The following is a 16,363-nucleotide window of genomic DNA, read 5'->3' as shown; positions in this document are numbered from 1 at the left end:
CAATATCTCAAGAAATGAGAAAGAGCCTTCTCAATAAACATGTGGTATTCCTTGACAACTGGCTATTCAAGTACCACAAAAATAGCATCCTGGGTTCTGTAAATGAACTTCATTCATATTCAACACTGTAGTGGAATATGCTGCTTTCTGATGCTGCCTTTCAGATTAACTGTTTGGTTTGTTGGGGTTTTTTCAATTGTTGAATTTAAACAACTAAACAATTAAGAAAACTGACTACTCTGAGAAACTATATGAATGGAAATCATATTACTTATCAGCAATTTTCAAAGGAAATTTTAATTTAGAAGCATGCTACTGATGGTATTTTTAAAATTCTCATGTTCTATGCACTTGCTGTTTGACATTTTACTGATTAGTGTCATTTGTTCAGAATTTACCTAGAATGCTACTGATAAACACAAATGGCCATGGGAATAATTGCATAACTTGATAAAATTATTTTTTAAAAAATCCAGATAAACAAATCAAGATAAAATTCTTCAAGTCTGTGAAAAAGCACAAAGCACAAAATATGCAAAGGAAAACGTACTGTGTTACTCAGACACCTGCAACTAACAAACATTGATCAATGTAAGGTTTTCACCTAATGTTGGAACATTGTTCTTCCTCTGACAGACCTGTTCAGAGTCATGGTAACACTGAACAGTTAATGCTTCTTCCTGAACATCTCCTGTGCTTGTTCTTGCCTCATAGCTGTGTGGCAATGCTACTTTTCATGGAATTATGGAAGCTTCATCTTGTCCATGTCCTCGAGAAATGATGTTTCATGGCTCTCACAAGGAGGCCTTGTTATGGGAAAATTACTTCATTTCTTTATTCCTTCTCTCTCTCTTATGTTTTTTTTTTTTTCTTTTAATTGAATAGTAGGCTGAAAGCTTTTTGAAGCAGATTACTATCTTTTGTTGTATATTTGTACAGTGAGAGGGAACGAAGAATTCCGCTCCCTTTGGAAAATTATCAAAGCCACTTGTTGCTCCAGAACACCTTACTCAACTCAAATTCAATTCAGTTTCTGTACTTTCCTCATATGAGTTAGATTTAGTGCCAAATACTAAGTCTTAGAAAATTTTCAATCTTTTCTAGCAGTTATTGAGCATACCTAAAGTAGAAAAGAGAATCACCACCTGAACTAAAACTGGGATCATGGGCTTCTAGTCAATTTGCAGTTATGCCTAAATAACAAAATGCACCTAGCATGGACATCAGTGGTGCTAAGGGACAGAACCACTGGCTGATAAAAACACCACTAGCATTTCCCATAAGTACCTTTTTCTTAGTAGATGCTAACAGCAAACGGCTCCTACAACAGGAACAAGTCTATTTTTCCTTTTGTCCTGACTAAAAGCATTCATCTGACATACCTTAACAACTCCACAATATTAATATGCAACCCTTTGACAGCTACTGAAGCCAACACTGACAATGTGCTGTCAATTTTCCCTTCCATTGGCAGTGTCACTTGTCTGGCCCTCTCCTGAGCTGGTCTGGGCAGCCAAGAAGATTACATGGACAATCAGCTTTTGCATGGCTTAGTTCCTGAAGCAGATCAGCACGGGGTTGGCAAGCACCAGACCTGTCACAAGGAAGGATGTGGGAAGGACAATCCCCTGCCAGAGCCCTGCCTGCACCGACCTGCGCCCGCCCAAACTGCTGTGGAAAAGAGTCACGGTAAGACCCGGACACTCCTCATTTCAGTGTCACTCCTGCACTTACTAAAATGCACTGCTTTGGACAGCAATGTGTTGTTGACTGTTTCACTTAGTAAATATCACAGTTCCACACTGTTTAAATGCTTTTTAGGGATTCAGAATAATCTTCTTTATATTGCACTGGCTAAAAGTGAGGTCCTATGTCAGGCCACTAAAGGCCACAAATTTACAACAGCATCAATAAACACTGAAACAAACACCACAAACAGCAGAAGAAAACAAGCCTGTACATTAGCTCCTTTTTATATTTCACTTTTAAGTACTAAGGCCAGTGTGTGGGGTCTTTGTTTGTTTTTATTCAAATGCAACACAAAAATCAACAACCGGCTTATTGGGTTCTTAAGCTGGCCAGAACACCTATATTTGCTACCAAGAGACAGTTTGAAATTCAAGCTACAGCCAAGAGCAAATGGACATTGTCAGGTACCCCAGCTATCCCTGTCAACAGGAAACACTTGTCAGTACTGTTTAAGTGGTGATTTTTAAGTTTTCACACTTTCCTTCCCAGAGAGATGAAAAATAGCAGATAGGTTGCTTTTAAACTTGGTTAGTACATCTCCACTAATAGCAAAAACTACTTGGAAAGAGTGAATGACTAAAAAAGCTCAGCTTAACTCTGAGAGTATCCATTTCTTCACATTACTGGGATGATTTGAGTTTTTTTGGGGATAATTCCTGCTCAAACTATTCTGGCAAATTGCCCCATGATGAGCACAGCTCACAGTGTGCTGCAGCTGCACAGACCTGAGTTTCTGACCCTTGACTATCCAGCAATGAAACCCAGAGAAATTTTGCCTGAATGGTGAACTGAAAGATTTGTGGCATCCACAGAAGAAAGTAAGAGAATGAGAAGGACAATCAAAATTATTAAAGGGTCAAGCTGTTGTCTTATAGTAAGCAGACTAAAAAGGTTGGGCCTCAAACAGGAAAAGCTGAAGGTGGGGCAGGAACATGACTGAACTTTACAAAATAAAAAAAGGCAGCAAATGAATTGAATAAATCCTGATTGAGACAATGGTTATGAAGGAGATGAGGGTTAACTGCAACATTTCAATTTTTGCTGAGGCACTCAATTAACATTTCTCCACTATTGTTTTACTACCTTTTGATTACAAAGGTATTAACTTTTCCTGGTAAAATACTATTTAGAAATACAATTTTAAAGTTTTCTTCTATAATACACAGTGTAGACGTGCTAGAAAAAAACCCTTTGTTTTTACAGCATAAATCTGTTTCAGGAGAACCATTACCTGGGAGATAAAGAAATAATAAAAGCCTGTGTAAAAGTCTTGCCAAGTTATTACACTATCACTGACAAAGTTACAGTAACTTTCCTCAGAACCCTTTCTGAATCACAGCTATGACTAAACATTTCTGGAGACAAAACCCAGTTCCTTAAAGTCTTCCTTTAACAAGGAAGTCTCAGATTTAAAAGGCCTTTCAAGGAGATATAAGAAAGCAAAGGGACAGTCTTCTCCCAGCTTATTACTAAATTACATAGATAAAAACCCAATTCAGCCTTAGGACAGGGATTCACCATTGCTTCCCTACCAAGTAAACCAATTGTGATATAAGGCACAATTTCAGTTCTGGGGTAATGGTTTCCCTGCCACAAAACATTTTAGTTCTGTTCACCAACTCATTTTAAATTGAGTTTAAATTAAGATTTAAATTAACTGCATTATTGCAACTGCAGAAGAAATCATCTAGTCATCCTGAAAATAATAAAGTTTGTTAAGTCACGATGGCATCATTCATTTTCAAATTTTCTGAAACATAAATTTTCAGGATGGACACTTGAAGGTAACAGCCAGTCCTCTGTAGTAACAAGAGATTTACCCAATTTTAAACACTAATCAATAAATTGATTTGACCATTGCAGTATGGTCTTAACTTTTCACTTCTTCATGTTCTTCTCCACAAAAAGTAAAGTAAAATTTGAAAATCATATCATAGAACAGCATGCCTCAGGTCGTCAGAATATTCTTTAAGCTACATTTTGTGTGGAACTTGATTCAAGCATGAGTCTAGGTTTGAGCAATTTCTTGCTCTAGGCTATAGGCAATCACCTAATTAGAAAATGGCTAAAAATATAAACATGCCAGGCAGATGGGAAATACTTTGTGTCTCACTCAGCTTCCAATTTACAATTCATGCTTAGCTGCCTTACATTAACCTCTCTATGTACACACATGCAATGACACAAAATACTGAAAAAATCCAGTCTTAATCTAAAATAGTTTTTAAAAACCAACCAAACAAACACCACCACCATCAGGGACAAATCTATAACTTTAATATTTTAACTTGCATTTACATGCAAAACTCCTTCAATAAACACCATATCCTCCTAAAACCAAGTATGGTAGTTTAAGCAGGTGAACTAAGTATTAGAAGAATCTTACATTAACATTTTATTGCAAATTTTTTTTTGCTTCAGGTACATCTTCTGCTGCATATACTCCAGTTGGTTTGTGTCATGAATGTAGAGCATATTCAACAGAAAATCTGAAATGCCAGTAGAAATTAACATTTCCAGTAAAGCCTTCATTTTCTGTTGAAGTATGAATACCATTAGAAAATGGTTTGAGGTAGCCTACTAGCTTTTATTGAATATTAGACAATTTTTATTGCCTGACATCATTCAAACATATTCCTCAAATACTGGGTCTTTTTTCTCTGTAATAAAAATTCCTTCCCATTTCTGAGTGGAGAAATTGTATTTCCCCATGACACATTTGAGATATATCTGAGACTTAAAATTTCTTTCAAGCTGTAATCATGTTATAAAGTCATTAAATATGGACTAGAGGGAGAATTTTATATGGTTTTGGAGAAAAATTATAAAACATCACTTCTTTTACTCTGTGCTATTAAATCAATCTGCTTTCTGTGCTATTAATTCCATCTGCTTTGTTTTCTAACTGTAGATTTCATGGCTTTTCCGTCACTAGACATAGAAAACTGGAACAATCCAAACAGTATCAAAAGAAAAGATAGCACAGGCATTGTAGCTGACTAATTTGGCAGCTACTGTAAAATAAGACAATAAGCAAAAGAGGTGAGACACTATGAATTTGCCAACTCCGTGTATAATCTGAATATAATTAAAGGTTATTGGGGAAGCACAAAGAAGCAAAGACTGAAAAAGTATTTATAAATGACACATCAGCCACCAGGGTCTCAAGGAATGTATTTAAAATCTCAAATCAGAGAGTTTAATTACAGACTCCTCTTGAACACAGACGCAACTGCCACTGAAGGAAAATGATGTTTACAATCTTAGGAGATTCTCAAAACGTGGGTCATGGCCCACAAGACATGGAATTCCTAGGTGGGCTCAATTTAAACAATGACAAAATAAAATAAAAAGAAATCTCAGACTGGGGATTGGGATATTTGCAAATACAAACTCAACAAATTATTTCTAAAATATTGTTTACAGGGTGGTCAAAACTATAATTTCAGTCATTACCAACAGAAACCTTTCAACTATTGCTCTGCAACACTGTAACAAGTGTGTTACTATGTGAAGGCTTGTAGCTCTGGCGGATCCTGCCAATGATTAAAGGTTTGACCACATTCTCTATATTCTGTTAACAAACCCCAAAAATCGACAAAACCCTGCCCAAAAACCCAGAGCAGAATTATTTAATTAAAAGGACTGCATGTGACTTAAGATAGAAAAATTATTTCACTAAGTCAGAACAGCTTAAAGAAGCTTCATTCTGCAATCTATTTGACTTGAAACAGTTACATTTAGCTTTGAAATGTGAAGTTTTTCTTTCCAGACAAGAAACCACAGTCCAAACAGTTACACAAACAGTTAGCTAAGAAATGTGATATATCAGATGACATGAGAAAAACAAAAGGGAACTTAATAAACATGAATAAAATCAAATAATGAGTTCCTATCTACTTAAGAGTTTGAAACAGTTTACATAACTATGCTCACACCTTGGAAAAGATGACTACCTTACCAAGAACTGATCATAAGCATTCTATAATTATCCTCCACAAACTGTCTGCAGTTTTAGTTCCAAATGCAACAGACAGACAATACATTACTCATAAGTTAAGTATTGTGATGCTGATTTCAAGCCAAGTGATGCAAATATGTCCAAAAAGTGAGACACGTGCTCTGCTCCTTTTGAATATTTCCTTGCTACAGACAAAAAGGAAAAGTAAGAAACACGTTGCCATTTCAGTCAAACAAGTTATCTCAATCCACAATTTACAGATGACTTTCTGGCAGTACCATTTCCTCAGAAAACTTACTGGAGTGACAATAGGTGTAAAGAGCTCTGTAAAGCTTTCCCTTTGACAAATTTCCCAGAGTTTAAAACAGACACTGCCTTTTCCTTATCTGCTATCTTCTAATCAGGCTAAAACTGCAATAGTGTGAAAATAAAGATAACATTGTAGGGCAAGGCACCAAGCTGATCAGCAAGATTGCAATTATTTGCCTTCTATGAACTGTCAAACATGTTTTTCATCATTCACAGCAGCCCTAGAGGACTCAGGCTACTTTTACAGAGATGACTGTTCCTAGCAAGCCTTAAGTAAAGTTTAGTTCTATTTCACTTGGACTAAATATTTAAAATGTCATATTGGCACCTTTTACATTCCTCTCTTGAGAGTAAATCAACTCCCATATCTCTATGTGCTAATGCCTCAATGGCTAAACAAAGCAACCCAGCACTTTAGAGAATATTATTAATTCAGATCTCCTGAGGGCAACTGCACCATTCCACTGCTCCAGTTTAATGAGAGGTCAACTTATATAGTCAATTATGAATGACAATAAATTAGAAGAAACCATATTTCATATAGCAAACAATTTTAATCAAAATTGCCAAGAGTTCTGCCCCACTGAGTCATTCTTCTGTATTGAACTTCAATTTTGAACATTTTCACCTGCTATTTCTTTCCAGGTCTGGGCTCATGGCAGACCCACATGAAACTCATTTGTGAAACACTGTGTTTGACTGGAAACTTTCAAATATGAGTTTATCTTCCAACTAGGACCAAACATGTAGGACTACAGACAAACTCAAGCAACATCCTTCCAGAGGGAACTATACCATCCAAAAAGGAATGTCTGCAAAGTTTCAACAGTTCTACCAAATTCTTCTAAAGAATTAGTGGAACTAATGACACCACATCAGTAAAAAGATAAAGAGTAGAAAAAACAAAGCCTATCTGTGCTTCAAGCTTAGATATAGTAAGTGGTCAAAATCAGTTCTTGGGATTCCTAGGTTACAGATCTAAAAGATATCCACCCTAGGAAGCAGCATGATCCATTACTATCATCTAGATAGCTTCAAATTGAAATATCCAACTGCAGGAATTTAGAACAATGTGCTGTAAGACCCAAGAGGTTAGGAAATATGAATTCTCCTTGTTCTGTCCTTAATTTGTTTATAGGTCAAACTAATTAATGCATTTTCTAGGATAAGAAAATAAGTTAATATGTTAGTGGTACAAGAAAAGTACTTCTCAGCAGCTACCAGCAGTCAGTTCATATTTAAATATTAAAAGGAATTAAGAGCACATAATCATTAAATGACATAATTGGTCCAGTCTTATTAAATCACTACTTAAAAATTCTATTTGTTTCTGCCTGCTGTAGAAGACATTAAGGCAAAACCAGGCTGTCCTGTAAGTCATATAGGCACATTATAGATAAGATGGTTTTCAATACAGATACAAAAATGAAGCAACACCATTGGATTATTTGACTTGAAGAAACGCTCTTGTCAAAAGTCCACTATGACCAGCCAGAGATGGGCTGGTACTGGCCACTACTGCCAACAGAAGTAAATATGAACACTTAATGCAGTGATTTTCAGAGGATAATGCAATTGGGTGACGCTGTTCACCATGATTAGGGTTATCAGCTTGCACAAAATTTCTTCTCTGAACCCAAAGAAAAAACAGATTTTTTTTTTAACCAAGCACCAGTTAATTCTCAGAGCTGGAAAACTTGTGCTAGATACTTCATATGAAGTTTTCATTTTATTTTCTGAACTCCTATGAAAATTTTGCATACAGAATGCTTCCAACATCTTAGATTTAGTGTAGTGAATATAGTGTAATACTATAAAGGGGCAGAACACTCCAGTTCAAACAAAGCAGCCTGAATGAAATTCTAAGCAGACAAGTCCAAAGTATTCCCTAACAATAATTAAAATATAGATATACTATCTCTATATACACATACCATATAGAGATACTCTGTCTTATATCATATAGTGCCACATATGTTTTACTTCTGTAGAATCTGTTCCCACAGAAGACTTAAAATTAGTACATTTGTGCAGATGGTACCCATAATAATCATAATCGTGGCCAAAAGTACATTAATTTCTTGGAATAGCATCCCCTAGTAAAGGGCTCAAAGACAACTAGACACTATGAAAATGCCTTTCTGCAATGTAAATCTTGTATATGAGTGTACAATGTTCTTACTGCCAGAAGAGGCTGGCAAATTTTACTGAAATACAGGCCCAAGACTTTATTTAATTCAAAAGGTTAACTGAGGAAGATAAACATCATTAATGAAAATGCAGGTATCTGTAGCAAGAAAGAGTCACACATCACATCAGGCATTTGAATGGTCTGTTTTCACATGATCTGAATATTTACTTCTTTGAATTCAGAAAATAGTTTAAAGTTGATGAAAGTCATGAACACACTGATCTATCTTAAAGCAATGCTTACAATGTGCACAGAATTGCGATTTGACACGACAGGGTACTAGAACACACAATGCAGCAACATGATATAACAATGTAACTACTTTCTAAAGCAAACTGATGTAATTACAATAAGAGCCCATGTTTTTTTCAGGGCACTTAACCTAATCAAATCAAGAGCAGTTTCAAACTGCCCCTCTTTTGTTTTAGGAGCTTTTTGTGTCTGACTGCCAAATTTCAAAGTTGAAATCAGCCTCCAGTGTCCATCAGAACTCTAGGAGTCCACTCAATTATTCTAAATAATCCATGAAGAGCACATAAAATTCTATCATCAGGAAACTCGAAATTCTCTTCAAGAGCCATCACCTGACACTGAAGTACTGCTAGGATCTATAAATTGTAAAAGGACAGAAATCCACACCATTACTCATTAGCCAAGAGCAAAAAGAAAACAGCCTAAAAGTGGCCTCTTTGAAGAGCCTGAAAAGGGCCAGAATAAAATGTCCTACAGGGCTATAAAACCTTTGCCATCAGTAATCTGTAATTACAGAGCTCCCCTGATCACAAGAGACTTGCAACAGCAGTTGAAACAGAGTATTTCTGAACATTACTTACAGGCCTGCGAATACAAATGTATGAACTCAAAAACCCTTAGAATGCTGCAACAAACGGCTTCAAAGGAAATAAACTCTTCTAGAAATTTGGCTAAGGTATTAAAAAAATAAGCAGGATCCTTGTACTTGATTGCAAAGGAGAATGAATCACAAGTTTTCAATGACCTTAAGTCTTCAGTACACAAAATGAATTATCACTGGACAGCGTTTTAAAGTAAATTATTTAATCAGGGAGGCTTCCCAGTACTGTCAGAATCATTTAGAGCTGGTTTTGAGTCTTTACTTTAATATTTGACACTTTGTTCAGAAGATCAGTTGCACAACTAAACTAATTACCCCTCTATGGGAAATCATAGCATGCAACCAATCTAACCTACTTTTTAGAAATTCAAGGTATACAAACATTTGTATGGCAATTCCATTTTAACATGCATCTGCCAAAACGCTGTCACACACAGATCCTAAGATCTTAAACAAAGGCAAATGTACTTTTGGCAAATGTAACTGACACTAGGGTGATGGGGGGGTTGGCAAACAAAACAAAATCCATTACACAAAATGAAAACCCCAACCCCCACACTTCCATTACCTAAAGACAAAGTCTTCAAGCATTCTTGAGAGCTTTGTTCTGGCTTATAGTTTTGAATTCAAAATTTGAGAAGGAATTGAATGTCTATTCCTGCAGCTTCTCATTTGAGGTGTATGTCCATGAAAGAACAACCTAACACACCTTTCCTGCTTTCCACAATGTTTCTTGGGAAGCACACTCAGGTGTACGAACACAAGTACAGTTTGTATCTGTGTGTAAGCCTCCTTCTCAAACTATATAGAAACAAAAAGAATGCTGATGAACACATGCAGTAACATATTTTTTTAAAAGGGGAATTTTTATCAGTAATACTGCCTGTTAATTCTCATTAGGGCCAACTGGTCAACTTCAACAAGTTGACCAGAGCAACCACATCTGTAATGCTGCCTACGATCAATTTCAACAGTGAACTCTGTCATTTCAGTCAGAATTAAATATCGGAAGTGAAAAATGACATCCAAGTGGAAAACATTCTCCTGTTTCTGTACAGAGTACACTGAAATGCAAATTTTACCCGGTGCCTTGCTCAGACACCTTCATTAACTACTACTGCTATACAGATGAAGTGAGAAGAGGTTTGAAGATGGGAGGGGAAGAGCACGTGGGGGAAGAGGAAAACACATTTAGTATTATATCTGAGGCATATTTTCAGAAAATGGGAATCAAAACTCCACTATGAAGCTCAAATTAAGACTTCAATACTCTGGAAGAGCTGTTAGAGATGTTACGTGTTTGTGGTGAGCAGGCTTTATGACAGACACATTCCCAGCCTTTTAAGAAAAAAATCCCAGAAGTCTAATCTTCAAAACTGACCAAAGAACCACCATCTAGACTGTGTACTACAACAGCGTCTAAATAAACTAAATGTTCTTAATATAGAACATTGACACAAATTCCTTGGGTGAAATGACCCCACCTAACATTCTGACCGTACTGTGGCACTTCTGCTCAAATATACAAACAGGTGATACCACCACAGTACAACAGAACCTAAAATAACTTCTGCCAAAAATAGCACAAGTTTCATGAGCACCCAGATTTCATAAACTCTCAAATGCAGTACTCTAAATTTGTTTCTTGACCGAATTAGCTCTCAGAAAGACTGTAAATGCCATCCTCTCGTGCTATTTTCTCTTCGTCTCCAGAAGCAGCTCCAGAGCTTCAATTCGTGTCAGTTCCCAATTCTCTCATGCTTATCCACCAGGATGTTTTTTCCACGCTATCCATAAACCAAACATGGAGCATTAACACCCTTTTAGGAAGGGGCAAGCAGCTGAAGATTTGCCTGAAAGCTGAAGTCTCGTCAAACACTAGCAGGGTTGTATCTATGCCATTGTAGTCCACTTGGCTTGATAAATTCTAGATAAGGTTCCTTAAAAACCCTACTTGTACCAGTACACTTAAAGATTTAAAGAGCAAACAACTGAGAGAAGTTAGGAGATACAACACATGGATTCCGGCACACAGGGAAAGCCACGAGAACGCAGCTGTTTAATTCAACTCCACATGGAACAAGATGGGAGCATGCCCATTAAAGCGACAACAGCCTGGCTCTGTGCACTACACACAGAGTCAGTTTTACTGCTCATGGGGTTCCTTCCGTACAGGGAAAAAAAAAAAAAAACGTATGAACTTCGGATCTAAGAAAATGCAATCTTTGTAAGGTTAGGAGCCATACTGTACACGAGTCCCAAAAAACCCAAAACACAGAGAAGTGAGCAACCCAGCAGCGGGCAGGGTGGAGCAAAGGCGGGACAATGACCTAATAGGTCTTTTCTATCTTTAGTTTCACGAGGCTCCGTGGCCAAGAGGCGCCGGGATGCCCCGCTCAGCCTCCGGCCGCGTCCCCCCGCAGCGCTCGGCGCCGCAGCCGAGCTGTCCCGAACTCGGCGCTGCCAGAGGGATCCCGAGGAGAGGGAGCCGGCAGACAGGGATCCCAGGGAGAGGGAGCCGGCAGACAGGGATCCCGAGGCAGCGCTGCGGGCACCGGCAACGCTCCGAGTCACTGCTCAGCTACGGGAACACAAGCGAGCCGCGCTGCCCGCCCTTACCTTGAACACTTTACCGAAAGCACCATCGCCCAGCTCTCCTATGATTTCCCAGAACTCCTCCGGGTTCAAATCCCTCTTGACGTGCTCGTATTGTTTCTTCTTCTTCTCGCCGCCCAGCTTGAAGATCTTACGAAAGTTGAAGAAGGACATTTTGGCTGCGGCCGAGGGATGGGGCGGGCGGCGGTGCTCCCTCCGCCCGCCGGGACCACCTGGCGCGGCCGGGGATGCCGGGCGCGATTCCCACGCGGAGACCAAAGTCTTGGCGTCGCCCGGGAGGCGCCGTCACTGCGGGGAGACAACACCCCGCGATGCCCCGAACGGGGCCGGGCTCGGCGCTGCTCTCCCCGACGGGCTCGGCGGTCCCTTACTCGGCCGGGCCGGTCACCATCGCGGCAGCAACAAGTGCCGGTCTCGCTCCTCGGGACGGGCGGCGGCGGAGCCGGAGGAGGGGTCACAGCTCCGCTGGGAGGGGGCAGCCGCTGCGCGCCGGGCAGCGGGGAGCGGTCACGTCCCGCCTCGCAGCACGGGGCGGATGCAGGGAGGGGCGGAGGCTGCCCCGCTCCAGGCTCCCAGCCGGTGTCCTCGCGAGCGGCGTCCCAGGGTGGCACCGCGGCGGAAAATGACGCTTCGCTGCCGGCCTCTCTTCCACTCGCTCGCTCCCTCGCCCTGTCGCGGAGCGGGGCCCGGGCGGCTCCGCTTCCTGCGGGGCGGCACCGGCGGCACCTCCGCCCCCTCCGCCCTCGCTCCCGCCCGCCGCCGGCGCGTGCGCCCCGCGCTCCCGCCCCTCTTCCCGCGCTCCCGGAACCGCCTCGCGCCCCTCCCGCCGCTCCGCCGCCGGCGCACGCGCAGCAGCGCGCGCCCCCGCCGCTCCCCCTTTTCCCCGGCGCGTGCGCACGCGCCGCACCGGCAGCACGCGCGCGGCCCTCCCCCGCCAACGGCTCGGGCCCGGCACCGGCGGAGGGAAGAGGCGGGGCTTGTCCTGCCCACGTGACGCGGCAGCGGCCGCCTCAGCCAATAGGAGCGCGCGGAAGCTCCGGGCGGGTAAGTCGGTGTCGGGCTCAAGATGGAGGGGGGTGCCCGCACCCTCCCCCCGTAGCTCAGAGCAGCGTGGCAGATCGAGGGCTCGTCCCTCCCTCTGTTCTCTTTCCCTTTAGCCCGCTGCGTGCCGTTCCGGGAGGGGCGTGTGGTAGAGAGACCCTTTTTCCTCTGATCCCGGAGGAGACCCCCGGCTCTCCCTGCCGCGCAGGCAGGGTGTCCCCAGCCCTGTGCAGAGGCTGATGCTCCCTAGGCGGGGCACGGCCTCCCCTCAGGACTGGCCGGGTGCCCTGAGTGCCCAGGCCCGCCGAGGGGCCCTGAGGGGCTCGCTGTGTGTGTCAGGAGCGCTGTGAGGGCAGGTAGCGCCTCCTGGGGGGCTGGGGCTTGGATATGGAGCTCTGAGGAAAGTGTTAATAGCACCAGACGGCGTTGGAAAACTTTTGCTTTTGTTTGTGGTCCGGTGCTGTCCGTTGACCTGCTACTTGTTTAGCTTCTGTCATAGCAGGGTGCGATGTTCTTGTGCTGCCCATTCGGTATCTTCGGTATCTTATTTATCTCTGGGACAGGCCTGAATTTCCTTATCTCACAACCTTCTCTTCCCACAAGTGATTCCTTCCTCAGCCTGAAGTATAATTGCATTTTAATAGCTGTGTTGTGTGCTTGCCACCCAATGTGGGGCGTTTCCTCACTTGAAAGCGAGAGGCGTTCCCGTTGCCTGGATTAGGGGCAATTAGCAGAGCCGGGCGCTGAGTTTGGGTTGTGACGGGCTGCGAGTCCATCCAGCAGCAGCCGAGGCGATGCTGAGACCTCAGAGACATCTGACAGTGAGACAAACAGCCAGGGAAAATCGTGTAATGCCGTATCCTCGTATGAACCTGAGTGCCTGCAATTGCCATTAGCTTAAGCTGCGTGATGAGCTTCTGAAGATCAAGCCTGTGGTGTGCATCATTCCCCAGACCATTTTATTAGCGTGACAGTAGTTTGCTGTGAGGATAGTCCGTGTGTAAATTCAGTAATAATAATGAGGCATTGAGATGCCCCTGACACAAAGCGTTTATGAATCGAACAACAGTGTTCTGTCATAAGTCAATTTCTTTAAACTGTATAAAACCAGTTTCAAACCAGTCCCACCCTATGAATAGAGAGCCTTTCAAGTACTCTTGCTAAACTGATTTGTTGTAATAATCAGTGTTTGTTTTTCAAAAATGGTATTTAGCTTTATGGGTTCCTTGTACTGATGGCTCTGCCACAAAAGGTAAAACTGTTCAGAAGGGTGCTAAAACCAAGGCTGCTTGTGTTTGAGGTCAAAACCAAGAAACAACTGCAATCCTAAGGATGTGCTTTATCTTCTGTGATCTGGCTGGCTGGCTCCACCTATTAATTTCATAGGCAAGTTTCATTCAGATATATTGAATTAAATGCAATAACAAAGACAGTGTCACCAGCAGCAATTTAACTTCTCATATCTTAATTTTTAAAGTTCAGTTTCTGTTTCTTCTCTATAATTTTTCTTTTGCCCCTTCAGGTGGGATGATAGCTTTGATTTGGATATTAAAATACAATGATGGCTTAAATAATAGTTTTCGTTAATATTTGTAATTTAATATTTTGATTTTTACTTGCTTTCTGTCAGATAAAAGGTGCTTTGGGACTAACTTCTGTAGGTTTATTTAAACTGACTGGTTGATAGAGGATGGGGGGAAAAAGGAGTCCAAAGTCATAGCATGAATTCCTTGTATTGAGGCAAGATTATCTTTTCTTTAGCCTCAGGGTTAATGGCAATGAAGTGGGAGGGGGGCATGGGGGTGTTTATGTGTGAATGTTAGAGTTTGTAATAACTGGAAAGAAATGCAAAACTAAAAGAAAATTTGGTAAGTTCTATGTGAACAAGAGCAGTTGAGGTGGCAGCTGTGGGCTGGGATAGCAGGGCCTGGCTGTGCCTCAGCTCTGTTACAAACACTGGGCTGTGCAGAGCTCACACACAGCACCTCTGCCTGGGTCAGTTCCTGTGTGACAAGGGAGGCTCAGAGCAGAGCTTGGTGCCATCCTACCAATGACTGAACCTCAGCAGGTGCTGCATTGTGCTGCTTTAGACTGGTGCAAACACAGTCTGCCTGTTCCACAGGGCTTTTCATTCATATAACGTTGGAAATAGAAGATGAAAGTCTGGTATGAGAAAGGAGCACTTAATCTAGTGATAAGGCTTTGCTTTTAACTTCTTCTTTCTTACTCTTGAACAAGTAATTCAAGGTAAAACCAGGATATATGAAAAGGAAAACTATGACTCCGTCTCATTTTTTCCCTTATTTCACTCTGGAGTTACAGCTTGCCACTCAATCCTGACAATAAACTCCATGAGGTGAAGGTTAAGTGCTAGTAGCAAATCCTTCCCAATTTGCTCTGACTTCCTGGTTTGGAGGAGGCTGTATGAAGCCTGAATTTTGTGTGTGTGGTTTTTTCTTCCTGATAGAAGGAGTTCTGAGCAACTGTAAATGTTTCCAGATGGTAAGGATAAAAAGGTAAAAGTGAGTTATATTAAAATTTTTCCTTTAGGAATTTAAAGCAATGCTTTTTGAAAATTCATTGCTTCCTTTAAATGTCAGAGGAAGATGTTCAAGTGAAGATGTTAAAGAGCTATCTTGATTGTGCATCAAATATTTTGGCTTAAAATAGCTGTAAACTCTTTATGACAATCTTTTTCATCTCTTTGTGAGTTAGAAATCTCCTTTATACTTCCTGCTGCTTAATACCACCATCCTTTCTCATTGACTCAATCACTTACACTTGCCACTGTTCCTAACTCTCTCTTTAAGCTCTTTCTTTTAAACTGCTCCAATTTCTCTTAATTGAAAGTAAACACTTCAGAATTTTAATTTGAAATGTGTTCTTCACAAGATTTATTGCCCTTTTGCTGCAGTCCTATATTCTGTTTTCAGTTCTTTCAAAATATTTAATGGTATATTTTTATATTGTCTTGAGTTTCTGTCCACCCACGCTTTCACTGATCTCCAAAATTCTTTCTGGTGTTCGAGCTCACTGAACTGCTGTAAGGTCACAGGTGGCTTGTTTGTGGTTAAATCTGGAGTGTAATTCTTGTTTCATCCATCTTAATCTGTCTGTCACCCTTGGCACTCAGCACTGTCCTTTCTGTTTCCTTTAATCGATGTACCCTGTGTTGTTATTGATATTTTCTCATTGTGTGGTAGCATTTTTTCATCAGCTCTGCCATTTCTCCTCTGATCTGTTCCCACAGTTAGCACTCTGTGCTGTGTTGGGCTCATTCCAGTCTAAGCACCAATGTAGCTTCCAGGTCACTGTAGTGCTCCCCAGTGCAGGGGGATGATTCTGTCCTGGTCCTGTGCTCACACTGTTCCTGATAAAGGCCAGGATGCCACCTGTGCTCACACTGTTCCTGATAAAGGCCAGGATGCCACTGCCCTCTTGGCCACCTGGGCACTCCTGGCTCGTGATCAGCTGCTGTTTCCCAGTGCCCCTGGGGTCTTTCCCTCTGGGCCACTTCCCAGCCCCTCTGTCCCAGCCTGTAGCCCTGCCTGGGGCTCTTGTGACCCAAGTGCAGGACCTGGCACTTCCCCTCCTTGAGCCTCACACACTGGCCTCAGCTCACTGATCCCAGCTGCCCAGATCC

General features: G+C 41.6%; 2 protein-coding genes across 5 annotated transcripts in view; one reads left to right on the top strand and one right to left on the bottom strand.

The window, feature by feature from the left end:
* SLK (STE20 like kinase) overlaps positions 1–12,356 on the bottom strand; it is a 49,463-nt gene extending 37,107 nt beyond the window's left edge. For all 3 annotated transcript variants that reach the window (XM_058029666.1, XM_058029668.1, XM_058029667.1), the window contains exon 1: positions 11,683–12,356. In XM_058029666.1, the coding sequence (XP_057885649.1) occupies positions 11,683–11,832 (150 nt within the window). In that variant the 5' untranslated portion in view covers positions 11,833–12,356. The remainder of the gene's footprint in view (positions 1–11,682) is intronic.
* A 327-nt stretch (positions 12,357–12,683) lies between these two features.
* The window catches only part of STN1 (STN1 subunit of CST complex), a 42,213-nt gene continuing 38,533 nt past the window's right edge, over positions 12,684–16,363 (top strand). For both annotated transcript variants that reach the window (XM_058029669.1, XM_058029670.1), the window contains exon 1: positions 12,684–12,723. The gene's annotated coding sequence lies outside the window, so the exon portion shown is untranslated. The remainder of the gene's footprint in view (positions 12,724–16,363) is intronic.

The sequence above is a fragment of the Melospiza georgiana genome, chromosome 8, assembly GCF_028018845.1.
Source record: "Melospiza georgiana isolate bMelGeo1 chromosome 8, bMelGeo1.pri, whole genome shotgun sequence".
Classification (NCBI taxonomy): domain Eukaryota; kingdom Metazoa; phylum Chordata; class Aves; order Passeriformes; family Passerellidae; genus Melospiza; species Melospiza georgiana.
The sequence above is the reverse complement of the archived record's forward strand: the minus strand, read 5'-3'. Positions and strand labels throughout refer to the sequence as shown.